The 26,868-nt window shown below is 37.8% G+C and overlaps 2 protein-coding genes across 3 annotated transcripts; both read left to right on the forward strand.

Annotated features, from left to right (window-relative positions):
* Positions 1-913: 913 nt before the first annotated feature.
* Positions 914-3,334, forward strand: LOC122534586 (U11/U12 small nuclear ribonucleoprotein 35 kDa protein-like). Of its 2 annotated transcripts, none has more exons than XM_043665370.1 (4): positions 914-1,105; positions 2,546-2,761; positions 2,829-3,042; positions 3,114-3,334. In XM_043665370.1, exons 2-4 carry the CDS (start codon positions 2,657-2,659, stop codon positions 3,308-3,310), a joined length of 516 nt encoding a protein of 171 aa, XP_043521305.1. In that variant the 5' UTR covers positions 914-1,105; positions 2,546-2,656; the 3' UTR covers positions 3,311-3,334. The 2 variants fall into 2 exon arrangements, with proteins under 2 accessions (XP_043521305.1, XP_043521303.1); XM_043665368.1 differs by lacking the exon at positions 914-1,105 and adding an exon at positions 2,124-2,345.
* Positions 3,335-5,630: 2,296 nt separating this feature from the next.
* On the forward strand, positions 5,631-25,364 carry LOC122534576 (troponin T-like). The gene is made up of 10 exons (XM_043665349.1): positions 5,631-5,672; positions 10,506-10,525; positions 13,293-13,339; positions 15,091-15,121; positions 17,004-17,024; positions 19,731-19,748; positions 24,329-24,359; positions 24,465-24,569; positions 25,065-25,161; positions 25,268-25,364. The coding sequence occupies exons 1-10, from the start codon at positions 5,631-5,633 to the stop codon at positions 25,333-25,335; spliced, it is 480 nt and encodes a 159-aa protein (XP_043521284.1). The 3' UTR covers positions 25,336-25,364.
* Positions 25,365-26,868: the final 1,504 nt, after the last annotated feature.

A 26,868-nucleotide genomic window follows, 5' to 3' on the forward strand; every position in this document is an offset into this window, starting at 1 on the left:
ACGCTATATGAATACTTTTGCGTTTCACATTTAAAGTGATGATCGATCTGCTTGAAAATAACCAGGGATTTGATCGATTTTGCTCCAGGAAGAGACCATCCGCTGGTCAACTCTTGGAACACCGGTGGCTGGAGGTGGCTTTGGAGAACCCGATTTGTAAAAGTAGATTAAAGCGGTACGTCATCAAGAAGAGATGGATCAAGGCGGTTAACACGATACTGGCGTTGAGACGAATGGGTGCCCACTTAGAATTCGATTTAGCTTGATGTCCTCTACTACTAGATTGTTTTTAGATAGCGAATTAATCCCTAAGTTTAGTTAACGACCCTCGTTAAGCCTAAAGAAACGATTTCTGAGCGATGATTCTTGGACGAGATACTTGCATTAACGTAACCGTGTAAAGTATTATCTCATCTCCCCTAGTTTGCGTCTCTGTTAAGATAACGTAACGATCAAACCATTCGCATGTGTAATGGAATTGACGTTGGACGCTTGTAACCTTTTCTTAGGCACCGAAATTTTAGAATTTAATTAATATCTCCCTCGAACTGTACATTTGGAAACTGTGACAGTATTATAGATAACATTGAACACGGCGAGAATAATTTCCATTTGAAGAATGTACGAGAAACGATTATATGCCTGGATATATAATTATTCGAACAAATTTTTCAATACTTTTCATCGTTACTATTTAACGTATTTCACTATACATATCTTTTCTTACTTGTATACGAATGCAACACGTGAAACGTACAGTGTAGCGATGCTTATTTATTTATCACAGCAGTTAGAACTTCATTACTTGTTAATTTCAATTAGATATATGAATATAATTTAAGGGAAACTTATATCAGTGCACATACGTATATATATTAAAATGATTAATTTATGATAATAATTTTTCAGTGAGAACCTTTAAAACTTATTTTCTTCTCAAATGTACTAGAAAACCTCTTTTCACTAGATGCTAGGAATTTCGATTGAATTCTCTTTTACTTAGATTTAGAATAGCCATTAATTAATTAAAATAAGTTTAACTATAATTTTGATCAATTTCTTTCCATTTAATTCATGCTTTGGCATCAATCGACGTCTCAATGATGTAAGTACTTCATAATACTCCATTATTATATTATTAACACTTATCAACGTGTAATTCTATCAAATTGAACAAGGTTACAATTTTCTTATTCACATTTTTGACAACGATTATGCATGTAATGCATATATTACTTTTCAAGTAAGGTCTGGTTGCGCCGTTAAATTGTCGTCAATCAATTAAATTGGACGTTAAATTGTCTCTTTGTTGTTACGTGTGATGAATTACGTCCGTCGTAGATTTACAATCCGCATTTCTGGTACGACGTGCATGGCGTGTTCGCTTCTGGCCACGATTAATAAATACTAAAAGGTCGACATTGACGCCAACGTCGATAATATACACTCGTTCAGCCACGAAAATTCCAACAGCCGCCGTGTATTGTGAATTTACGAGGCCTCCGCGAGATAGGAATTCGTATTATGTAAATACGCGCATGTAACGCACCAGCCGTGCCTTTAAATAAAGTCTTCTACAGTGTCGTGCACGACACGAAGCAGCACGATGTTGTATTATATTAATAGATGTAGTTCCACCTGTTATCTGACATCTTCTGTTCTCAATCGCTGTTGCTTCTCTTGCTCGTTGCGCGGACAAAGCCGTCAAATAATTCGACAAATTCAACGAAACTCGATAGAGCGATGATAAAGATAAAAATGATGGTAACAACAATGTTTAAAAGCCAGTCGCTATAGTTATATATATGGTTTATAGAGTATTTTATGTATTTTAGAGTTTTCGAGCTGATTTATAATTTTCTTTTTAACAAAATAATTTTTTTTTGATGTGGGAATATATTGATATGATTTTTTTGACAAAGTAGGTAAATTTTAAGTTCCAATTTACTTTGTTAAAAAGTATAGAATAAGTCTACTCAGCGCGTGATATAATCCCGTGAGAATAAAGTAAAATGTGTTTTAATTAGTGCAACTGTATATAATCTTTTGAACTAATTTATTGTCTGCAATAAATGGGAATGATCGGAGAGTTTCAAATAATTTGCCATTTATATTTGCTTGCTAATATTGCATACAGATGGCGACATCGTATAATCTGAAATTGTTTTCAATATTGTCATATGTATTTGTCACGTCGTGGGAAAGATTATGTTATTATTTTTTGATTTTAGAAAATATTGATTAAGAATAATTACAAGTAGAAACTTTTTGAATGTGACGTGTGATAATAGTCTTTTTCTTTGTATTTCTTAACGCATTGTCGCCAATTTATTTTCACAAAGATGGTAGGTAAATGATATATTATAAATAAAAATAATTTCATGTTTCTTTTTAAAAATATTTTAAAACAAAAGTATTATATGTTAAAATACTATTTCAATATACGCGTACAATTTTGAAGGTTAGGTTTTGCTTGGTTAGGAATACATAACCATTATATTCTTTAGGTTGTATTTCAATATATTTTAAAGTATTTATATTTTAGGCTAATGTACTGCAGAATTGGAGTCCCTACGCCAAAGAATATGATCCGTTGAAAGCAGGAAGTATTGATGGTACAGATACAGAACCACATGATAAAGCTATTAGTCGTGCAATGCAAGCGCATTATGAACCACCTCGTGGATTAAAATCAAAACCACAAAGAACGTTATTCGTCGCGAGGTTTGGTTCAAAGATCACCAAACATGATTTAAAAGAGGTATAATAATACTTCTGCCTTTATATTTTTATAAACATATATATAGTTTAAGCATTAATAAATTTAGTTTTTTTCTAGATACGGCGAAGTTGTATCAGTGAAAATTATAGTTGATGTTGTAACTGGGCTATCTCAGGGTTATGGATTTGTTGAAATGAGAAGTGAAGATGAAGCTGCAAGAGTCATTAGACGCTGTGTTGATGTTACGCTAAAGGGACATCAAATTTTTATAGATTATGAATGTGGACGTACTTTGCATGGATGGAAACCAAGGAGACTTGGTAAATAATTAGATATTGTAATAATATCTGCAAAATGGGTGTCATATTTTAAATCTGTTATAATTTTGTAGGTGGTGGTTTTGGTGGCAAAAAGGGATCAGGTCAGCTTAGATTTGGTGGAAGAGATAGGCCTTTTAAAAAGCCAATTGTACCTAATATTATTAGGTCTAATCCTCACCATCAAGAACATCATCATCATCATCAAGAACATCACCACCATCAAGAACATCATTATCATCAAGAACATCATCGTCATCATTATCACTAAGAAAGTTTTATATTTATAACGTAATTCAAAAAACGTAAAATTAAACGTAAAATTTAACGTAAAATTCAATAAAAATGAAACATTAGAATACTTTCTAACAATATTTTTGTGTTGTACCTGCATAATTTTGATTTTATTGTAATACAAATATTGGAAATTTATATCTGCATCCTTTAAACGTATTAGAAGACTGTTTATGTATTACGAAACGCTCAACTATTATTAAACATTTATTTTGTAACATATAATAAAACATTTAATAAAATATTTAATATTCTTTTAGATTGTTTTCTAAAATAACATTCAAAATTAAATAAGTAGAAAATCCCCATTAAGAAATCTATGTCTGAATTCTCATAATGTTTTAGTTTTAATGTTTTAGAGAATCTTTTCTTTCGGCATTGCGTAATTTCACGCTGATGCCAAAACTATTTGCGTAAATTATATTGTTTACGTTTTTGAAAATTACAAAACACATTCTCAAACACTACAGCATTCTTTTTAAAATAAATCGTTGGCCTATCTCAAAGAAACAGTTTTAATTTATTTAAAATAAAACATTTTTCAATTCTTCAATTTCAACATAAATTATCGTAACACAACTTCGTTCGTAATACAATGTCACAACTCAATTTTATGTCGCTGCAAAAACTCCATTTAATTATTTTGGTCCAAATAAAACCCTAGAATGCACTTAACTATTTAATTTATTTCATCGGAAGATAATTAATGCGTTAACGATTAACGACGTCCATGCCATACGTATAGAGTTGATGAATTCAATTATTTATTCAAATCAAATCCACTTTATAATGGAACTTTCATCGAATCAAATAAAATTACTTGTACAAAGTTCTTTTTTGTATAAAAGTAGAATAAAATAATTAAATTCCTTTCCAATTCTACCTTCAAGACTGTATATATATATCTCCGGAATTTCATATTAAGATCTTGAAATGATTCAACCATGTCAAACCAAATCAAATTTATTTTCTGATGAACCTTTCGTAAGATAAACTAAAATTACTCCAATTACTATATCTTTGTAACAACATCATCTATATGTCCCTTCTCAACTGTCCCGCCTCCATTAAGATTTATATTCTTGCTGCGTATTCGAAGTCTCGCGTTATAGCTACAAAATAATTCAATTCCATGCGAAACCAAATCCAACCACCCACTTTGTAACAAACTTTTCGTTAAATCAATCACTCTATTTATCAAACGACTCCGGTTACTAATAGAACGGAACGTCATCCTCTCGACTTCATCTTCGAGATTTATACTTCCTCTCTACATTCGCATTAAAACGTGAGAAGATGTTAAGTTTCTCGAGTCGGATAGGCGCGTGAGAGACTATAACAGACGTCGTATGACCAATTAATTAGCGATGAATCGGGAGAGCGCGGGCAGAGCCAACAGAGCCAGCAGAGCCGAGCATTCTGGCGTGGTGTGAAGCGACGTCGTCAGCGTCGTGGAACTTTATACTCGAGCGTCGTCGGCACCCTCTCCCTAGCACGGCTCCCTCCATATATGGAGCCGCCTCGTGGCCCGACGTCGGCAACGCGGACGAAGTTTCAGCCTCCAGACTGCCTCTGATAAGGTAGCCACCTCCTTTGACTCGTCTCTTTCTGCCTCCTCCGCCTTCGCCAAGGTCTCAGAGGGGCAACCCACATTGGTTTATCGCGGCTCCTATTTGGTCGGTACGGACGCTGCTCCCGTTTTCACAACATAAACGCTGCGCTCTGCCGCCGGTGCTTTTTTTATTCACGGACACAGCTGCCGGCGGTGGCAGTTCGTATACTCACGATTCTGTCACTGCTAGATGTTTCATCCTCTCTCGAGCTCGACTTTTAGACGCTCGACTTTTTCTGTTCTATTTGTTTTGGGGGGGGAGGGGGGGGGGCAGAAGGCTGGTTGAAGACTCATTTTCATACGAGCGTATTAAAATATTGAGGAGAAATAGGGGAAGTATTTGTCTATATTTGTAATCTATATTTAATATTTTGTAAAATAAATGTTTGCATCAAGTTGTAAAAAAAATGACTGAAAGTCAAGCTTGTGTGCAGTATCGTGGATAATCAAATTTTTAAACTACACTTTACAGATTTTTAAGACACATGGAGCATTGTTCAATTCTTTCAGTTTTGAAATAAATAAATAGTACTTGTCTTTTAAGTCAGAGTGTATATAGAATTGAAGAGAAAATATTTTTGTTATATATTTGTAATTTTTTTTATCTGTGAATAATTAATATCTCATCTAATAAAGGTCCTTGAAGACTTTTTGTAATATAGAAATTTACAAATCTTACTGAATTATGAATATAGAGATAGATGTAGATTTATTGGAAGATATGCCAGTAGTACAGATAAACGTTTCTTCATGCAATAATAAAATTGCAGAGATTTAAACAAGATGTGAATTCCTAGCAGTTGTTTCTCCGTTCCAGTACAACCACTGAATAACATGCAGAATATTATACTAATTTTTTATACCATCCTTCAGGAGTTATATCCATATCTTTATTTTTCCCTTTTCGTAATCTCGCGTTTGCACATTCTCACGTTTGCACGTTCCCGCATTTTTGCCTCGCATATTTGAATTTTCCATCTCTTTAATATGTTCTTTATGACTTTGAAATTTCATTTTACACCGTTAAATCTCATAATATCCCCTTCAAATGAGGGGAAGGAAATTTTATTCCGCCTGACATAAATCTCTTTACTAACCCTTCGACGAAAGATAAGATAATTACTTTCGTAATAAATATTTTTCCTACTATCTTATCAGAAAGATAGTGAAAATTCATCGTGAATTAACGAATTCTAAATATGAATATTACTCGTTGTTTCGCCATACTAGATATAATAAAAAATGAAACGATAAAGTCACAATCAATCATTGTCTCAACATTCTGAATAAAACGTTTGATGATAGAGCATCAATAGTCTCTGTGTCGTCTTTTCATTATCAACGAATAAATTACCGTACCGTATTCCAGTAATAATAATAATTACATTAATTTCGCGTGCACAAAGTGCGTCGCGGGTGACTTTCAGTAAAGGAGCTGCCAGCTTCATATTGTTATTTGCTGGAGGGTAAATATATTATAGTGGTAAGTATATCCATGCAGACCAGTGAGCAGTAAACTTCCCATTGGTGGTGAGGTTGGACGCGAAATGACTACGGGACAGATATAATGTAGCTATATCAGCATCAGAAATAACTTACTCGAGGAAAAATTTATCTGAATATCTCTGCTTTCGCTCTAGCATCTGTATTACAGATAATATTCGCTCCGAAAGGAGCACGGATAAATTTAATACTTTCCATATACCTGTTCAGATAGATATTTTTTAATATTTTAATTTATATTATTATTAATAATTTAATTATATTTTATAATATAATATTATAATTTAATCTTATTTGATATTATTAACTACTTAATTTAATATTAATAATTAATTACATTTTGTAACATAATATTATAATTTAATCTTACTTGATATTATTAACTACTTAATTTAATATTAATAATTTAATTATTATTTTGTAATATAATATTATAATTTAATCTTATTTGATATTATTAACTACTTAATTTAATATTAATAATTTAATTATTATTTTGTAATATAATATTATAATTTAATCTTATTTGATATTATTAACTACTTAATTTAATATTAATAATTTAATTATTATTTTGTAATATAATATTATAATTTAATCTTATTTGATATTATTAACTACTTAATTTAATATTAATAATTTAATTATTATTTTGTAATATAATATTATAATTTAATCTTATTTGACATTATTAACTACTTAATTTAATATTAATAATTTAATTTATATTATTATATATTCAAATATTTTAAAATTTCAAGTATTAAATATCTCAAAGTTATCCGTGTTTTTGTATATATGAATTGTGGTAAAAGATGCTTTTTAATTTTGAAAAAAAAAAGTGAGAATTCTTTGCTGTACATTTTAAATTCGATCGAAAATACAGCAATGTCAGCGAGATTCGTATCTCTAACAAAAAAATGTTAATCGACTAGAAAAAGATTTTAGGTAAGGTACATAAATTTTTCTGCAGTACACGCAAGTAATTATCGCACGAATATTGTAAATTAGGATTAGACGGAAAGTCTAATCGACTCTACACGTCAAGTTTTCCTACGATGGGCGTTCAAATACTTTCGTGACGCATTGTGAATATATTTGGAGTAAATTCTCGCGAGAAATATGGCGGGCCTATTAATAAACATGCCATGCGTGATAGCGCATGCAACGTGATTATTTTCAATCGGTTGAACCGTATGTATTAATGCAAAACTAACAAATTGCGGAACGCAATCGTGTTGCTGATTGCTGTTCTACAGTTTTGCAATTTAAATCGTAGAAAACCGTCGAACGTGTTACGTACACACGTTCTGTTCACTCTGACTCGATGATCTAGTTCTCCGCTGTTATTTCTCTGTTTGCTATTTGCTTGAATTCGTTATGTCCGTAAATTTTCGTGCTTTTATTGGTTGCAATAATATTTGGAGACCGGCGGAGCAATATACGTCATTCGAGTTTCATTTTGAAATTCAATTGTCGGGTCAATTAATCTCATATTACAGCGACATCGTATTTTTTTATTTGGCTTTCGGATGAAATATGTATTTTTATCCTCTTGAATATTTTCAAAAAACCACGACCTGATAGTCGTAACGTTTGTCAATTTAATTCTGTATAAAACTGTCTCGGTGTATATTTTTCTGCCCTTTTCTCAGTTGCAGTTGCACTAAGGCACTTTGCCTAAGTTATCAAGTAGCATGAGAAAATTAAAAAGCTTAACAAAAGTAAACTTATCAGATTTTCTTTTCTCTGTATTATATTATATTATTTATATATATATATATATATAAATAATATTATATGTTATTAAATATTTCTACACAAGGGAACTATTGTTTCTTTTACATATGAGAGACTGAGCTCTCCATTACTGATAAGTCCAACGAATATTTCGCGCAGTTCTTTTTCTCAAACATACACACATACACATACACGTTCAAAGTAACCTTTTAAGAGGATATTTCAGAAAACGACCGAGAGAAAAAGCTACGTTTTTTCCCGTACGTGATGAACAGCTCCGTCGAATAAACGTTCTCGTAAAACGTTTTTTAATTCACTGCAATTTCCAGCTTTCGTCCCTTTCTTCCTCCCCCACCCCCGCGGTCAGGCGCGAGCACAATTACCGACTCAAGATTTTTCGCTCTGCCATTAAAGGTACACCCTCATTTCCCCTCTTTCCTTTACGCCAGCCAGAGAACGGAAGCGAAGGTAAAGAGAAAACGTGAAAAGGTTCGCAAGTGGTTGCCGCATAACGTTTGAATAAATTTCTATTTTTAAATGGCCGCGGATTACGGCGGAGAGAATGTTCCGCCTTTGCGAATCGAAGCTGTTACCGTCTCGACGTGCATCTCAGAACGTTTAATCGCGAGAGGTTCTTAGAATTTGAAACGACGGAGGAAGCAGATGCTTATCAAGCAAGTTGTCGAATGTCGGCTGGTTTCTATTAAATCATTGAATCACTAATGGCGAATAATCGTTTAATAAGAGTTCAATTTCTCGGGAGTCAAACTGATCAGCATTGGTGCCAATAACTTCTAGTACCAATAACTTTTTAATTTCATTGTGGATAATTGAATAATTGATTGGACGTTAGTTGCAGTAGGTAATAATCGTTCAATATTAACTGTAGGTAATCACTTTGAAGTTAGTTGGAGGGCTAGAGTTTTTAGAATCAGAGTTAAATATTGGTGTAACAATCAGCTGATTATTGAACTACTTGGTGGTATAGTAGATAAAAATATATGCGAGTATTGCCTCGTTCATTTTGAATAGTGATTCATTAAGAGAGAGAGAAAGAGAGAGCTGTTTATTGCGTTTATCAACTGAAGGTACTTTAATATGATTATTGATTAACTGTGAAATTTCCAATTGTTTGGAGTGGAAATTTCATTAATTTATATTGATATATTTAATTGTAATTTATTTTTTAAAAATTTCCATCACACAACTTATATTATGACCAGTTTATTCTAGTAGATTGTATCCTAGCTAGTCGGACAGTATTCCACTACGCTCAAAATTGATCTGTCAAGTTTCAAGGTATTCTTAATGTCTCCAAAATACCAAACGTCTGTCTACTCAAATTTCTCAACATCTTGTAACACCTGCTAACAATGGTGATGTTTAAACCTCGATTCAACAATAACAATTCTCCAACCAAGAACACCTTTCATCCCTTCATTTCGGAAGGAAAGCAAGAAAAGGAAAATAACAAAGGAAGAAGTATCATCTGTCGTGGCTTGAAGATGAAGCTTCTAAATCAAGTTACTCGATAACAACCACACCAACAAAGTACAACTCCCCAACTAAGAACTCGCTGCTGAAGTGAGTAAGAACAAGCACAAATCATCATTTGCTGTGACGTAGCTCCCCAATCAAGTAATTCAATGACGATCAATCCGATCCGAGTGAGGGACGTCGTTTCGTTCGTCGTCGCAAAGTTCACCGAGGAAAGGAAAGGGGAGAAAAGGCAGAAAGCACGCGAGGGTTAAAAACGACAAGAAGGAGTGTAATAATCCGGCGTCGGCTAGCGCAGCTCCTAATCAAGTTATTCAAAATTCGCACATCCCTTCCAACTTGACTCGATTCCATCGATGATTCGTGTCGGCTGATCATAGGTGTTTGCGGGGGCGGAGAGACAGGCGGCCGAAGCGGGGTCCAACGCGTACGTACGTAGAAGGGACGAAAATAGTAGCGTGCCAGGATCGTATCACGCTCGCGCCCCACGGACGCGTGTTCGGATCTGCTTTCTATTAATAGCGGGAAACGAAAGGGAGCGGATCCCCGAGCCGGCACTCGGATCGCCGTGTAGCCATCGTGCACCGAGTCTTGGTGCTGTCTAGGCCCCGATCGCAGGACTTCAGAGCCGCTCGAGCTGTCGCGGACTCCACATTCCACCGGCAAAAGCTCTTCCGTGCGTGCCTGTTGAGAACTCATCTCTTGCTCGGCTGGTGCCCCGAGGCGAAGACCCCTCGTACCACACGTCATACACACATACATACACACACATTACACACACACACAGCCTCCCACTCACCCGTACAACATTGCCGCATAGACATTCACAGCCGTTCGAGTGTAAGTTTCTTAATAAGCATCATATATTTTTTTTTTTCTTCTCTTCTCTGCCGATGTGTGCTTCAACTTGTTTGACTTGGTTGATACTCCAGTGATACCGTAACGTTTTCCTACTCGATCTTCGTCCGTCCGTTCGTTCGTTCGCACGTCGATCTACGATACAATCGAAGTGAATCGAAGCGTTTGCTCACGGATCAAAGTTTTAGCGTTTAGTTCGGGTTACTGTGACGCGACACGATCGACCAGACACAGAGAGAGAGAGAGAGAGAGAGAGAACTGCCTCGTCCATCGATTTCAAGCGCGCCATGAATGAAAACAGAAGGCAAGGCAAGAGGATGTCGAAGTATGTGAAAGTGAAACGACCACGGTGGAGATCAAGCTCGTTTGAACGTGGAGCGGCAAGTTGTTTCGACGATCCAGTTTTCTCGAGTTGGAAGAAGTTTGACTATACGAGTTGGACACATGTATATGATACATATATGATATAATAGACGGTTGGTACAGAGACGGTAAACAGGTTGAAGGATAGTCCCGAAGGCTCTGTGTAAATCTCTGTCGAACGAGCAGAGATATCTGCTAGACTAGCGAGGATTTATGAGCAAACGCCGCTGCTGGAGCGCAAGTGGTGTCTGACTATGTTGTGACTTTATCTACTGCAACTGCTGCTATTCCGGAGATCGGGTATCTCGTTGACCTCGCGCCGGAAACTTTGAGCAGAAAGTCTCTCTCTCTCTCTCTCTCTCTCTCGTGGAAAATAACTGAACAAATTTCCGGAGGATATTTGAAGCAACATGGTGGAGAAACTGGTCGGGTCTCCGTTGGAATTTTGTCTCGCCTTCCGTTTGTCTTTTTTCGATGGTGCTTTCATTCGACGGCTATTATGTGACTCGTTGATCGTTCCGGAAATTAGTTATCGAGTTTAGGATGTCTCCGTTGCTCCGTGAACGTGGCTTTCAATTTAATAGACGAACCGGCGAACAAAGCACGGCGTAACAATAGCCAGTAACAAATATTCGATACCGATATGGATATCCGAATGGGAATTTGATTTCCAAGTTTCTCGACGACGACGTTCTTCTTTGAGACTTTTCTTTTTATTTCAATCTTTTTCAATTTCTGTTCAGACAAACGGAGAAATCTCTCTAACACACAGATAGTATATAGCTCGATACATGAATTCGCGGAGAGACGTAATTTATACACGAGGCAGTATGTTGAAAATCATGATAATCGTACAATTTTCGATCGTCAATTTTCTATTGTGTTAATTCAACGCGATAAATTGAGATAAATCCCGCACAATGAAACGTTAATTCCCATCTTCGATGCAAGGGGACAAGGCTTTGAGCTCAAGTTTTTCAATTTAATGGTTTGAAAATCGTATAACCGCGAGGGATGGAGTTATTTCCCCCTTTAGTAGAACGGACGGAACAAAAAGCACGGATATAGAACGGCGTTGGCGCCGTTGATAACTCACCGCCTATAAATGTACGTGTACGGGCGAATATCTCGTTTCAAGACATTCTGTCGTGACGCGTGTAATTATGTAATATTGTTTTCACTCCCACGCGTCCGTACGTTTGGCGACGCTGTAACACCACGCCGAGCAATTTGCAAAATTAGCATCGTCAAGCATCGTCCAGATTTCATCTGAAAATTCCCCCCCGTTCCTCTCCCTATCGGGACTTCGACGAACCGATTAATTCGCGATCTCTCGGCGCCAAGCTCGGAATGACCGCGAGTGCGAGTAGCATCAACGGAGGGAAAAAGAAAGAGAGAGAGAGAAAAAAAACAGAAAAGAAACGTGAAAAGGACTTTATCAATTTTCGGGGATTTTTCGTCTTTCGGATGCTGCATTTGTTCGCACACGGGAACAGCGAGTTCGATGAAGACAACGAAGATGAGGTCGAAGAGCATACGAAGGAACTTCCATAGAGAGCGAAGGAGGCGAACGAACGAACGAACGAACGAACGAGAAGATAAGAAAGGGAAATGGCGGGGGAGTGAGAGTGAGAGAGAAAGAGAAAGGCGATAAGCGAAGGAAGGAAGGGAGAAAGAGATAGATGGAGCGAGAGAGAAGAGAGTATAAGTCGGTTCTCTAAAATTAGAGCGACTAGGAAGAAGAGAAGGGGACGGCTCCTTATAGAGCTTGCAACGTCGAGCTTGCGGCCAGGGTTAGCAAACTGGCACTCTCTTTCTCGTCTCAGAATATCAGATTACCTTTGCACCGGTGCATCGTCTCGCCCCTTCGACTTCTTCCTTTCTTTTCCAGCTTTCTCTTTCCCGCGGCAGCAAGGTTCGATTTTACGCTCAACTTCGTCTCTGTCTCTCTCTCTCTCTCTCTCTCTCTCTCTCTCTCTTACGCTCTCTTCATTTTTATCTGTGAACCCGTTGTTTACTGAAAATTTCCTGCGAGAAACGTGCGAGAAGCCACGTACAATCTGGCGTCCAGAGACTCGGACGATCGAATCGCTGGCACGCGCCGATTTTTAATCGGCCATTTTTCCCACCGCAAGGATTTTCCGCCTCCCTTCATCCGGAGTGTACCGACCGATATTTTCCGACGAACGCAAGACAGTAGACACTTCACTCGTGCCAGAGTGTGCGATTTTCGCGCCAACACACCGATCTATTCGTTCGTTTTGGGAGAGATCGAGCCTCGGCAGGCAGACGATTCGATCGTTCTTTTCCCTGTGTTCGTGTGAAAACTCGCGATCGAGTAGTAGCTACGCGTTGTGTTAATCGGTGGTTTGTTTGCGTGTTGCAGTAACCGTAACCACCAGCAAACATGTCTGACGACGAGGAGCAATACTCGTAAGTATTCAAAACCGGCCAGGAGAATATCCTGAAGAGACGATCCATCAAACTCCTCGACACTCGCCGTTGCGTCGTTCGATGCTCTCTCAGTTTCATTTTTTTTTCTTTTTTTCAACGGAGAGGATTCACCTCCCTCTTGTAATAATCGTCGATGATTCGCGAACGAGGGAATCGTCGAGGAAAATGGCACACGTCCCGACGATTGATAAATCGAAGACGAAGCGGAGCGTTACGCAAGAGATACACGTGCATCGAACGTTACCTGAAAAAACGAGACGAGGCACGTTGCTTGAATATATCCGTGAAAAAGTTTCTCGGGGAAGCAACCGGGGAATGTCGAGGATGTCTCAGTTGTGAGGCGTAACTTTAGGTTAAGGGATAGCAGATAGATGTGTACAGCTCATCGGAAGCGTCACAGAAACATGTCGTCGATAGATCACGTACCTTACAGTCTTTCTTAGTGGCGATTTGCAGGGTCGAGTAAATGTCGCTGAATTCTAGTTACGTTCTCGATGCGACTCATCGGGTTGAGATTGTACCACCGTAAATCGAGGATTTACCGAGATTCATCTCCCCCCACTCCCCTGTCGATGTTGATCGTTGTCACGCAATGAACGATATATCCGACAAAACAAATTTCGTCCACGTAAGATGAAAAATCCTCTCCGTGATTTGTGCGCTCGTATTACGTTCCCCTCGTTGTTTAATGCGTTCTCATCTCGATATGTATCCCGTCCAACCCCCCTCCGCCTTAGAGTTTTGTTGTGAAAGTACAAGTACCAACCCTTATAACCCCCCCACACCCACGTGTCTTTGTGTTGAACAAATCGTGATCGTTGCACGTCATCCCCTTCGTTGAATTGCACGCTGAAAATACGTTCATTTTCTTACTTTACGTTCGAAGGAATTAGTTTATTCGTAGTATTGTAGGAAATTATTTAGGATGTTATTTGGACGTTAATAAGAAGCAAAGGATAAGAAGCTTCGAATTTTTGAACGGGAGTGATTCGTTATCTTAACGAAAATCGAGATAAAATTTGGAATTCACACGGCCGACCGAGATCATGGCCGAAAGGGTGTTCGTTTATTCTTGAAAACGAGCAAATTCAGAGTTCAAAGATGAGTCATCCGGTTGGATCGAACTTTAGCTATATTCAGCGTGGTGGATAGACACGTATCCAGAAATGTTGCGACAAAATTCTTTTCGCTCGTTGTCTGTTTATTTAAATCAATACGGAAGGCTAAGAATCACAGTATTTCCGCACGAGACAATATTATCCAAATACTCGAACTCTTCACTATATTCTGTCAAATACTTTAAAAAGTTTCAACATTTGGAACTTGGTATTCTAAAATTTTGTCATTTTTCTAAATTCTAAATTACTATTGTGAAAATTTATTATATTCTTGCAACATGTACATAAATACCACTCAAGATCTAAATTCAAATTGTCAAAATTTCAATTTACATCACTTTCAAATCCGTCGTGCGACACACGTTGAAAAAGCAGCGTGAAATAAGAAAAAATTTCTCCATTTAAAACGTTTCTAGCGTGCAATCCAGTTACAGACCCCGTAGAAACGTCCACTTGCCCGTAGCCACACGAGAATGTGCCCCTGACCCAAAGCCCGATTTTTGTTCTAGCGATTTTCTTTTGATTGTTCATTTAGTACTCACCCCCCCCCCCCTCTCTGTTCACCTGTACCCGGTGACTAACAAATACCGTTTTCCATTTTCTGTTTTACAGCAGCGAGGAGGAGGTGGTCGAGGAAACGTAAGTGTTGCTTGGTAATTCGTTAATTCCCGTGGAGATCGTGCCCGAAAATACATCTAACGTCCACGTTCTCTCATTTTCTCATTCCAGGAAGTAAGTTCCAGAGGCGTGTCTGCGTTTAGGTGTCTGCTACCACTGCGCAGTCACCGCAGGGGAGTCGTAGTTGTCGTTTTCTGATTTCGATTACAGATTCTAGACTCCTTTGGCGGTGCAACGGTTCCCAACGAGCCGAGCATCGCATTCCTTCTAACCGCGATCGTCCCGTTCCATTCGGAACGATCGTTCATTGTGCTCTAGGGATTAGGGATTTTTTTTTTTTTTTTCGTCTGTTACTTATGGATCACTTTCAAGGATTCTGGTAGTTTCTAGAGAGATCGTTTCTCGATCGAACGTGATCAGTGTTCCAAAATTAATTAACGTCGAAACTTTGAAGCGAGGCAATCTAAAATTTAGATAAATTTCGGGAGTAATACAGAATTATGAAAATTGGAGATTTTTTTTGCTAATTGACTGGCTGTGTGAACTTGTTTAACTCAACGACGAATCGAAACAGTTTGTTAAACAGTTCGTGTTCGCTCGTGAAACACGAAGCCAGTCAGAATTAGACGAAACGTGTTTCTTCGACGAACGAAAATAGGACGGACTGCTCTCGCTGCCTTGATTTACACAACAGCAAAAAAAGAAAAACGAAACGAAAATGAATCTTTCATCTAGCCTGCAGGCAAAATTTGCGATCGCAATTGCAATGCAAAACAATACGAGGCCAGTGATTTTCATATTCATAACTGATTTTCATTTCGACCAATTATTAAATCGTAGCCATAATATCCGACGGAATATTATTACCTTCCATCACGTCTGTTTTAAAATGCTGTTTTCACGTCGGTGGACAGATATCAAACGAAACGAAATTCCCGTCATTCCGGTCAGTCAATTCGACGAAGGATTTTCAATTTTCAACGAGGCCTCCACTTATAGATCGTACGCAGCGAATGGAAGTGGCTAAATGGAACTTTCGAAAGTGCAAAAGCTGTATCGAAAAATCGCGCTCGTGGCCGAGAGCGATCTCTCTCGAACTATTGTTAAAATTAGAAACCGAGTCGTGCTTCTCTCGCGAAAATAGAGCAGACAAATGGCGTCCGGGTATCTCCGAACCGAACGAATCGAATATTAAATCACCGATGTCGTTTTATCGCCTGACCGATCGAGAACCCATGGAACCGCGAACCGTGATATTTTCCCCCGTTACGAGCACATTTATAATTCTCGCGTCGATGGAGAGTCTCTCTCTCTCTCTCTCTCTTCCTCCAGTTCGCGCGACACCGATCGACCATTTTCATCTAGCATGCTCGTCCAACGTAAAACAATTTCCACTGACGCGTTCGAAGAAAAACATCGAATCGTCTCGAACAAAACCGGAAGAACCGCCGGGAAATATCTCGTCCGCGCGAGGGGAATTGAAAACGAAAAACGCGTTGTGAATCCGCGATACTTCTCGGCGGGTTCTTTTGCCTCCTCGACGAAAAAGAGACTATGAGATCGAGGAGAAAGAGCAACGATTATCAGCCTCCGGATTTATCGGGAAACGGTTAGTTAGCAGACACTCCAGTTCGTAGACACCTTCAATTTTTTTCTTTTCACCGATATTATATCATATCATTTGACTTTGATTTATGATCTTCGTTTTTTTCTTTTTTTCTCTGTGTCCCTCTGTCGATAACGATCCATACCTTATCGACCGATATCTCCGCAATATAACGCACGAAAAAAATATTCGAAAAAAAAAAAATTACCAACCGCTCGATCGATCGATCGATCGAAACTGCCAATCATCATCGACCGAACACGGCCAACGCGGCGCGAATTGACAAATTGACAAATCAAAGGCAGCCGGAGAGGAAGATCGAGTAAGTTTCCATGCGCACAGCAATTCTTACGTTCAGCCTTGTATCTTGTTTCACAGGCAGCTATTTTTCGCAATGTTCACTTCTCTCGTCTCTCTCTCTCTCTCTCTCTCTTTTTTTTCTCAAGTATCTTTTCCACTCTTTCTCTGTTTATTTGCTCTACTACTTTCTTCTGTCTATCTTTCTCACTTTCATCTTTCTTTTTTTTCTTTTTTATCTTTGTTAATCGTCTAACCGTTCTATTGCTGTTGGCGTTGTTGTTGTTGTCGTCTTGTATCAAGTTTAGCATACCTGTTCGTCTGCTATCTCGCACTCACGTATCACTTTGTTGTGTAAATGCAATGTATTTTCTGTACTTTTCTTTTTTTTTTTTTTTTTTTTATTTCTTGCCGTATACTACAACACACGAACAGCAATGTTTTTCTCTCTGGCTCTCTATCGTATTTCTACTCTCACGCTTTCTGTTGTCGTCGATGTTCGTTTTTTGTCCAACGAAACGTACACGCTCTCTTGCGCTCAATTGTCTTTCTCGTTTACGCGATAATCGACGATCGTTCTTTTTCTTTTCTCTTTCTTTTTTCCTCTTTTCTTTTTTTTTTTGCGAAAAAAATCACCTCTTTCTCCGAAGCGTCGTCCGAGCATTTGTCGTTAATCATTATCGCTCTTCTCTGTTTGCTTTTCTTTGCCCGCTCTCTTTGCTGCTCTCCAAAAGGAAATTTCATTGTATCATGGATATGATTAATTTTTTCCATCATAATTTCGAAGAATTGTCTCTCTCTTTCGAAAATCACTTCGTACGCTCGGAACCATCTTGTTCTCTCTCTCTCTCTCTCTTCTCAAGATTTTCCAACCTTGGCAATTTCACGCGCCTTTCATCTCGAGATTTTTTCCCCCAACCCCGTCGAGAAATCATACGAGCCACTTATCTCGCCCAGTAGATGGAATTTTCAAGTTAAACGTTAAAATAATCCGATATCGTTGCTCGTGTCGCGGTGGCAATGAAAAATCGCCTCTTTCACTCGGGCATTAGCGGAACGTGCCGGTGTCGCTTCTGCTTTTCATTCACTCGTCTGCAAGTGAAATTATTGCTCGTAAATGTCGATGCCGTCTGTACGAGACACGTTTCTCTCCTTCTTCTAGGAGGAGAGTTTGATCTTTTTTTTTTTTTTGTTTTTCGAAAAAAACCACATGTGTACGTTCTGTTACTTTTTTCTCAGTCCCCTCTCCCTCCCATTGTTTTTCACATTTTTCACTCCCTGTTTTTCTCGTAACAGAATTTTCTTTCGATTTTTCAGTTATTACACGTATACGTATTTTTTTGTTTCTTTCACGGTTATCGGAAATGTTGTTATCGTTGAATTTATTGCGAATAAACGGAAATGTAATCAACAGATGCTACCTTTGTTTTTTCACTCTGTTGATTGGTCCGTCTTCACATTGTTATCTTTGGTGTTGTTGTGTCGGTGTTGCTGTGTCGATGTACGGTTGAACAAGTATGTCTATTTTGTAGCTGTTTTTGATATACCTCTCACGTGTAACAACGTCTCGGAGATACCAGTGTTCACATTTTGAACGAAGCAGGCATGACCGTGTACGAATGCTTGAAAAGTGGAGAAACAGTTATCTAAATTTTACCTCCGAACGTGTATTTCCTGAAAGTTAACATTTTCGCTGCTCTAAAAAGTCTATGACGAAAGCAACGTTTCAAAGGAATAATTTTTCTCGAAAGCACATGTACACTTCACTCGTCGAAAACACGTGGCTTCGGACGAAGTGGTGTTACGCGTTACAAAAATCATTGTACTTTGTTTTAAATTCGACTTTCAAATGACCGCGATAGTACCTTTTTGAATCGCAGATTCAAACTCACGTTGAATTGATTAAAAGGACAGATATAGATATGTATTTTATGTATCGTTATGCACTTTCATTATCAAGTTGAAAAAGCTTCGTGTCCATTGAATTACATATCCAACGTTTCTCTCGAGTTTCACTTTTCAAGCAGCATCGAGGGGGAGGATTCGAACCTCCCATCACGCCTAACTTACTCGTGTTTTACTGCGTATCATGTCTGTCGCATAATTGTTATCGCATCCCTGCCTTTGAAGAGGGTTTTCTTTTTGTTTTCTTTACGCACACACACGCACACACATACCTCCTCGGGACCGCAAATACACGTACGTAGATTGACAAGCTCAATCGAACGAAAGAGACGGTAGGCTGCCTGTTCTCCTCTTTTACGTCGTTCGTGAGAAATCGATGGAAACTGACGTTGAAATTCGCGCTCCCCGAGATTGTCTCTCGGTGGCGAGCGTAAAACCTTTTTCTCTCTTTCTCTTTCTCTCTCTCTCTCTCTCTCTCTCTCTCTCACCCTATCGTACGACGTCGTAAAGAAACGAGGAAAAGAACCGAGGAGAAATAAAAGCGGATGGAACGCGGCAGGCTGTCGTCAATTTTAACGACGCCGTTCTTTGCCCGATCGGCCACTCTCTCTCTCTCAGGCACTTTAATCGAGCCGGAAACGCGCGAGGCGAAAGAAAAAAAGAAAACAGGCTAAACTTAGAGAAAGAGGCGAGTAAGCCGAGCGAATCGTAAAGTCGTGCCGGGCTTTTCCGCCTCTCCCACGTCGGTCCCGATGTTAACCCGTCTGTTAAGAAAGCCGAACAATTGCCACTGTTATTAATGTGCCTTTCCTTTCTTTTTTTGTAGGGGTAGGGCGTCCCAAAAGTAAGTTGACTCTCTAAAGAAGGTTGTTTATTATACACGTCAATAATACTTTCTTTGTTCTTCGGCCGCTCTCACAAACAACCCCCACCCCCCCCAAGGCCTTTCACAAGTCCGCGCTTCTTTTCGAATTTTTTGGCGGGAACGAGACGATGCCGTTTGTTTCCTCGATTCTTCGAGATTCGTTTCACCGTTTCGGCACATTAGGATTCTGTCTATTTCAAATGCACGCTTTACGACACGATAATCTGTAACAACGAATCGAAGGAGAGTTACTCGGTGCTCGAGTGAATCTTTCAATCGAATTGATTGGAAATCGAACGATTCATCGATGATTACGATGAATTAAAATTCCATTTTTAGAGAGTGTACCTCTTATTAAAATTTACAGACTTTACTCAGTTGAAAAGCGAAAGGGGTTTTGTCAGAGACTCTTGTCCTCGTGAAAGATATTCAAAGATGCTCGCAGGTGATTAGAATTTATTTTTGGCAGAGGTTCTTGACCAACAATTAATCAGCCGTGTTCTTAGACGTAGGCGCGCGCACGTCTATTCTTTCGTTTGAATTTTTATCACATTTAAAGAAACTGTTCAAGAATTAATTGTTTTTGCTCGATAATTTTAAACTGATTTTCGATTAAAGACGGTCGTGTACATGTTTCTAGAGAATAAGAATTCTTGCGTCAGAGATTTCTATCGTGTTTAAAAGCTATAAATTCGTAAATAATTAACTACGTCCACTCTTGAGGCTCTTGACCTCGCGTGCACGGACATCAACGTTGTCAAATTTGTTAATAAATAAATTTGAGGATTTGTCCAATCGAAAAGTGAAGTTTTAAGGCTCTTGACCGTATTATGGGGCGGCAGTTGCATAAGGGGTGCGCGCAACTAATATAACTTGCGTCGGCTGGACGATTGCCAAACGTTTCATAAATATGTGTACGATAACGTAATGCAGTTTATTCTTATACCAAAGCTGCGTGTTGTCCGTTCGGAATGTACCACGTTCCGACGTGATGTAATGTAATTGACGAACAAACGGTTCGGTGGAAAAACACAGCCATTGTCAGCTCGGATGTTTATTTTATGCCAAGCCTCGGTATTAATAATAATTCCGAGAGTGTGTGTGTGATTCACTCTAGAACACAAACTCTATCTCTAATGCGACAAAAAATTTACAATTTCATCCAAACTTTCTATCATTATCGCGCAACAACTTCGTAATTTCTCCATTGTTTAAAATAATTCGTAATAAATTAATTTTAATTAATTCGTAATCGACGTATTCGATGCACGTTATTTTACGGTAAACGCGAGTTTCATCGACGGCCAGAGATTTGTGTTCTGGAGTTGAATCGAAAGAATAATGTTCACGTGTCTTTTAATAGCAAAGGAATAAGAAACAGTGTGTCGAAGAAAAGTCTGCTGTTCCCTTTCACAATATGAATAAAATGCGCAGTAAAGGTATACGTACGTTCAATATTCACCATCTCTTTGTGAAACTTGAAAACTAAATGTTCCTTTTGCTTCATTTGCCACTTATTTGTTTTCTCCGATTGAAACCCCGTGTTTTATACGTTTCATACGTTTTTCTTCCGTTAGACTAGTATCCGTTGGAATTTCCACGAAGAAAATAGTAACTGTTAATTGTTAATTGTTAAATGACATACGTGTCTAACTTGTACGTAATGTGAAGTCTCGATCCCGCCAAAAAAACATGATGTGAAATATGGTCTAATAATTGGTGATCAGTGTTCGAAGCAAAACCTCCCCCCCCCCCCAAAAGCTCATGTTTCTCTCTTTCTATCTATCTCTCTCTCTTTTTTCCCCTCTTCTCTTGTTTTTTCTTTTTGTCTCTCTATATTCTTTGATTAATCACGAATTAACGGCTCTGTACATAATCACCGTGTGTCTGTTACACGCGTACACTTATGTGCATACATACATACGTGTCCACGAGTCTGCTGAAGACCGATTTTTCTCACCACTGTTCGTCTCGTTTAAAACGTTCACCCAACCTTGATGTCGTGTTTTTTTGTCACCTGCGTTCTCCAGAAAAAGTCGTGTTTTTCTTTCTTTTTTTTTTTTTTTTTTTTTTTGGTTTCTCTTTTTTTTTGGTGATCCCCCAGTCTTACCCTTTCTTTTCTCTCTCTGTCATCACCGTTCGACTTTGCGCCCATAATCAATCGACCCGCAGCAATTGTCGCAGAAAGATCGGCGAGGTCGCTGAATTTTTCTGAATCCTCTCTAGGCCACGAATGTTTTCACATATTCAAGTATACTTCGACGCGAGTCATTTTACGCCGGACAGTTTCATAATTCACGGTTGTGCAACATCGCGTTACACTGCCAACGATGTTGAACGCTGTTTATTATATTGTCGTTTCGAGTCGTCTGATCAAACTGACCGAGAGCAACTTTTTGGAAACGATCCCACTCGGTCAGTTTCATTTTTCGAAGCGAAACCTCTCGCGCCGAACTTTAATTTTTGTCTCTCTTGAGTTTGAGGGTCTCGCTTTCAGATTTCAACACGTTCAGTGCCACGTGTACGAAAATTTTCAAATTATTCGTATTAACTTGCAAGGTATACATTTTTTTATGTCGTGTGTCAAAAATGGCGGCGTAAAGTGGGCACTGAGCGTGTCAACCATTGATCCTTCGGTACTGCATTTTGAGAGGACAGACTTTCACAGACAGATTCAGCAACCTCTGGAGATGACACGATCGTCATCGAAACTTGATGTTTTATGTAAATTGGCCAGCTCCTCGGCTTTCGACTGTGGCTTTCTAAGGCGTTGTGGATAATAATCGATAATGAGAATGACGACAGTGATGACGCTGATAACGGCGGCGAACCGTGTGTGTTGCTTGCAATTGAGTTGTTTGGGACAGAAGAAGAAAAATGTCTGACGAGAAGAAGAGTGAATGCTAGATTGCTCTCTGTGCTCTCCAATTCTCTCCCGATTATCCTCTATCATCATCTTTGTGACATTGCAAAAAGATCGACTTTTATACGATAAAATAATGCATATTCCCTCATTGTGAACATTATTACGAACGTTATATCTTCAAGATTCACAAGTCGTTCGTTATTATTTGTCCTTAATTGTATTATACGATATGTTATATATACGTAATATTATTACAGATACACTGTTGTACGTATGTACAACATATATAATATTATAATATTATTGCAAATCTTGTCGAAGATTCATCATTTTCATATCATTTTCAGATATAAAAAACTTTAAGTATTCTTGTTCTCTCGTTGTACGCTGTTCAGATCTGTCGAAATTTTCTCTTCGAACCTGCTGAATTGCTTTCTTTCAAATAATAAAAAAAAAAAAAAAAAAAAAAAAAAAAAAAAAAATGCTTAATCGCTTCGTTCTCGAGCGGCTTTGAATTACATTTTCTTTTCTTCCAGCTGAAAGAACTAAAACTCGAACCCGGTGTCCAAACATCCCGTATGTCTCCTCCATCGTCGAGATCTAAAAACCCACCAGCCGTCTATTTTCCCTCGTGGCGGAATCATCTTTAAAATTAGAGATCCTTCCTTTATTTTAAAGTTATCCTGGACCCGATCCACGTGATGTAATTTGATCAACGATATCGCGTCTTCACATTCGAGAATACCCTGAATTTTGAAATGTCTCCAAATATTTGGATAAAGCGGCTCCCTTATGGCTTTTACTTTTTATTCTCGGCATTACTCATCTATCGTCCAATATCTTTTCTATCAATCTTTCACTTGTTACATCGAAAAATGTCAATAAATCTTATTTTGTTTATTATATGACATATCTCACATTAATATGACCAAAAAACCAAAAGACAGAAACTCTTATGTGTCTTATGAGAATAAAAAGATTATATCGTTCTACTTGACAAATTCTCTCGTTGCAAGTCAGACTTAAGTACTATTCAGAAAGCTATGTCTCTACAATGGTCAGCGTTACAACTTGGTGATTCCACAAAGAGGAACAATCCCCAAAGTTCTCGCTGAATTTTCGCTCTTTTACTCCCGCGACTAGCTGAATAAAAATTCAAGTGACGGCGCAATTCTCGATAAAACCCTCCATCAATTTTCCAATATCCTGTTCCGCGGGAGTCTAATGGATTCCCCGGCAACAAACTCATCGGTTTCCCTCAACCTTTGTAAACTTATTAATGTCCCTGCTCCCTCGCCTACACCTCACTTTCTTACATCTAATTGCGCCTAATTCACTTCTCTCTCCACACGCTTGAACAAAAAACTTTTTCAACTTTCTCTTCTGTCTGTCCGTCCATTCGTCCGTCTGTCCGTTTGTTGCGTGTGCGTCTGTCTGTTTGTCTGGTTGTCGTGTACGCGTGACGAGAGAAAACTAAAAAAAAAAAAAAACAAAGTGACGAAAAAAAAAAAAATATATATATATATAAAAAAAGTGAATTATTCGTCACGAGAGAGAATGGATGTAATATATAGTGGAAAGTGGAACGTGAGAGTGGCGTATCGGAGTTCTGGAAGATCTTGCGAGATCTCTCAGAGGACGAGCGACAGGAACTAAAGAGAGTTACTTTTGTTTTCGCTCCGGCCTACATCAGGGAGTCTGGGGAGAATCCCGAGTTTATGAAGGTGAGGAAAAGATCTTACGAGGATGTCGTAGATACGATATATCGGGGATTGATTTAGTACCAGCGTTTATTTACATTTTGTCTTCGTTTTCCCGGCTGCGCGCAGAGGCAAGAACAGAAAAGGAGCGACTTAGACGAACAGCTCAAGGAATACATTGCAGAATGGCGGAAACAGAGGGCCAAGGAAGAGGAGGAACTGAAGAGATTGAAGGTTTTTTATAAAACAGTCTTATCGTTAGATCACCTTTGTCATGTTGTAAAATATCTTGAAATTTCATTGGTAGTTTAATGATTATTTGAAAGTGTATAGCTGTTGTAAGCATACACTTCGTGAAAATTGTAACATTATTTGAACAGTTAATCATTTGAGCACACACTGTAGAAAACATTCTTATTACATTGGACTAAAACTAAAAGTTGAGAGATATTTATTGCAAACGTATGTCTAGCAAAAAAATTAATAACGTATGTTAAAAATGATTCCAGTTAATATCGGAGCTTATTATCGAATGCAATACAATGCAACAATATGCTGCATTTTCGTATTCGTTCCAAACTTTAGCAATATAAGCACGATGCTCACGTGTTTCATTACAGACACACACAATGAAATTTAAAAATGTTTCGTATCGTATACATTCATGAAAACTATGCAAGTATCTTCCGATATATATTCACAGATCTGTCGATTTTTTTCTGTCCGCAGGAGAAGCAAGCGAAGCGCAAGATCACTCGCGCGGACGAGGAAAAGAGATTGGCTCAGAAAAAGAAAGAGGAGGAAGAACGTCGTCAACGTGAAATCGGTGAGTTTATTTTGCCCCGATCACTCTTTTCCCGTTCTGACGTTGCTTGCGGGGATTATACGATTTCCTCTCTGGAGAACTTGCTGATGTTTTCTTAAACTTTCAGAGGAGAAGAAACAACGCGATATAGAGGAAAAGAGAAAGTACGTATTTATCTCTAAATTTCATACATAAATATATTAACAGATTGCGAATTTTTACGTAAAATTATATTTTTGAAGAGTAGAAAGCACTATTTTGTGCAATTTTATATTTTACAATTTTCTACAAATTCGTAAAAATTCGCAGTTTATATAACAAGATAAATGACGTGTTTGAAATGTAAAAAAAAAAAAAAAAAAAAAAAATGGCTAAACTTGCATAAAACGGATTCATTTGTTCAATACGATGTGTTGTGTAGTCTTTTTTTATTTAATTTAATATTAAATTATTGAATTTGCTTCTTTGATGATCAACTATATCGCTGGTGTAAACGAGGTGTCTCAATAATTACGACAGACGACGTATCTTTTTGAAAATATTTTCGCTGAAGCTTCGGTTTCTTCAAATGCAAATATCTTCGTTTCTTTACCCTTTATCGAGACTTCGATTCTCTTTAGAATTTTTGTACAATTCTTGTCGTCGAAAGTTAAAATTAAAATTATTAAAATTATTATTATTTGTTAAAATTATTTATTACAATTATTATTATATTAAAATTAAAATTGTTAAAATTATTCGTAACGTGCAATTTTCACGAGCAGAATTCTCTGCAACACAGTACGACAACTATGAATTCTGGAAGAATGGCTACGTTTAATGCGACACTTAGAAAATAGGAATTTGTCAACCTACAATGATCAAACCTATTGGAACGATTAATTAGAAAGATCCAAGTAGCAGGACGTTCATCTTTTCGCAAAGATTTCCAAAAGACATCTGGATGTCGAATCTAGACATTTCTAATCGTCTAAAAATAAATTCAAGGATATGGAAATGGAAAATCTGCTTCCCAGAAATTTCTAAACGACGCGGCGTGAATCATTGCGCCAGCGACAAACTAATTTGTTCAACGTTCATGATAGTTGGTAGACGCGCACGCTAATTTTCATGATTTTCGATTGCAGGAACGATATCAGATCTAACGCAAACGTTATTCTACCGAATGCTGCATCCAGGTCAACGAATGAATATAACACGTTGAAACTTTTACTCGTGTTACAGCGTATGACGATGAAGAAGATACTTAAACCCTATTAACGGTTGACATGTGTGGATATGACGAAACTAGAACTATCTTTAACAGAGTCTATGTAAATTGAGCTATCAGGATACCCATGACGTAAAAAAAAAAAAATAATATTATAGTTCGTGAAATTTGTAGCTATGTAGTTTAAAATGTTTCTAACTAACAAACTGTCATAGTATAATATACATAATATATTAGAGTATAATATATAATATACTATAGTCATAGTATAATATATAATATACTATAGTAATAGTATAATATATAATATACTATAATAATATAACATATTACGATCCTATTCGTTTAAAAATTCAAACGCTAAAGTTTTACTACGAAAACAAAATAGGATAACATCTATATATTAATCGATATGCAACGTTTTACCAGAATCTCAAATAAACGGTCAGTAAATAGTAAATTGCTCGTTGGGAAGTATCCAAAACCATTATTACTAAAATGTAAAACAGGACGTAGCA

This window comes from Frieseomelitta varia, unplaced genomic scaffold, assembly GCF_011392965.1.
Source record: "Frieseomelitta varia isolate USP_RPSP 00005682 unplaced genomic scaffold, Fvar_1.2 scaffold_614, whole genome shotgun sequence".
NCBI classification, from domain to species: Eukaryota; Metazoa; Arthropoda; class Insecta; order Hymenoptera; family Apidae; genus Frieseomelitta; species Frieseomelitta varia.

Excerpts from the sequence above, each read along its gene's own strand:
- LOC122534586 (XM_043665368.1), top strand. Across the intron at positions 2,762-2,828 it reads CCAAACATGATTTAAAAGAG|TTTTTTTCTAGATACGGCGA; the intron begins GTATAATAATAC and ends TAATAAATTTAG. Across the intron at positions 3,043-3,113 it reads ATGGAAACCAAGGAGACTTG|GTGGTGGTTTTGGTGGCAAA; the intron begins GTAAATAATTAG and ends ATAATTTTGTAG.
- LOC122534576 (XM_043665349.1), top strand. The coding sequence starts at position 5,631 with ATGAATATAGAGATAGATGTAGATTTATTGGAAGATATGCCA. Across the intron at positions 13,340-15,090 it reads GACGACGAGGAGCAATACTC|CAGCGAGGAGGAGGTGGTCG; the intron begins GTAAGTATTCAA and ends TCTGTTTTACAG. Across the intron at positions 24,570-25,064 it reads AGGAACTGAAGAGATTGAAG|GAGAAGCAAGCGAAGCGCAA; the intron begins GTTTTTTATAAA and ends TTCTGTCCGCAG.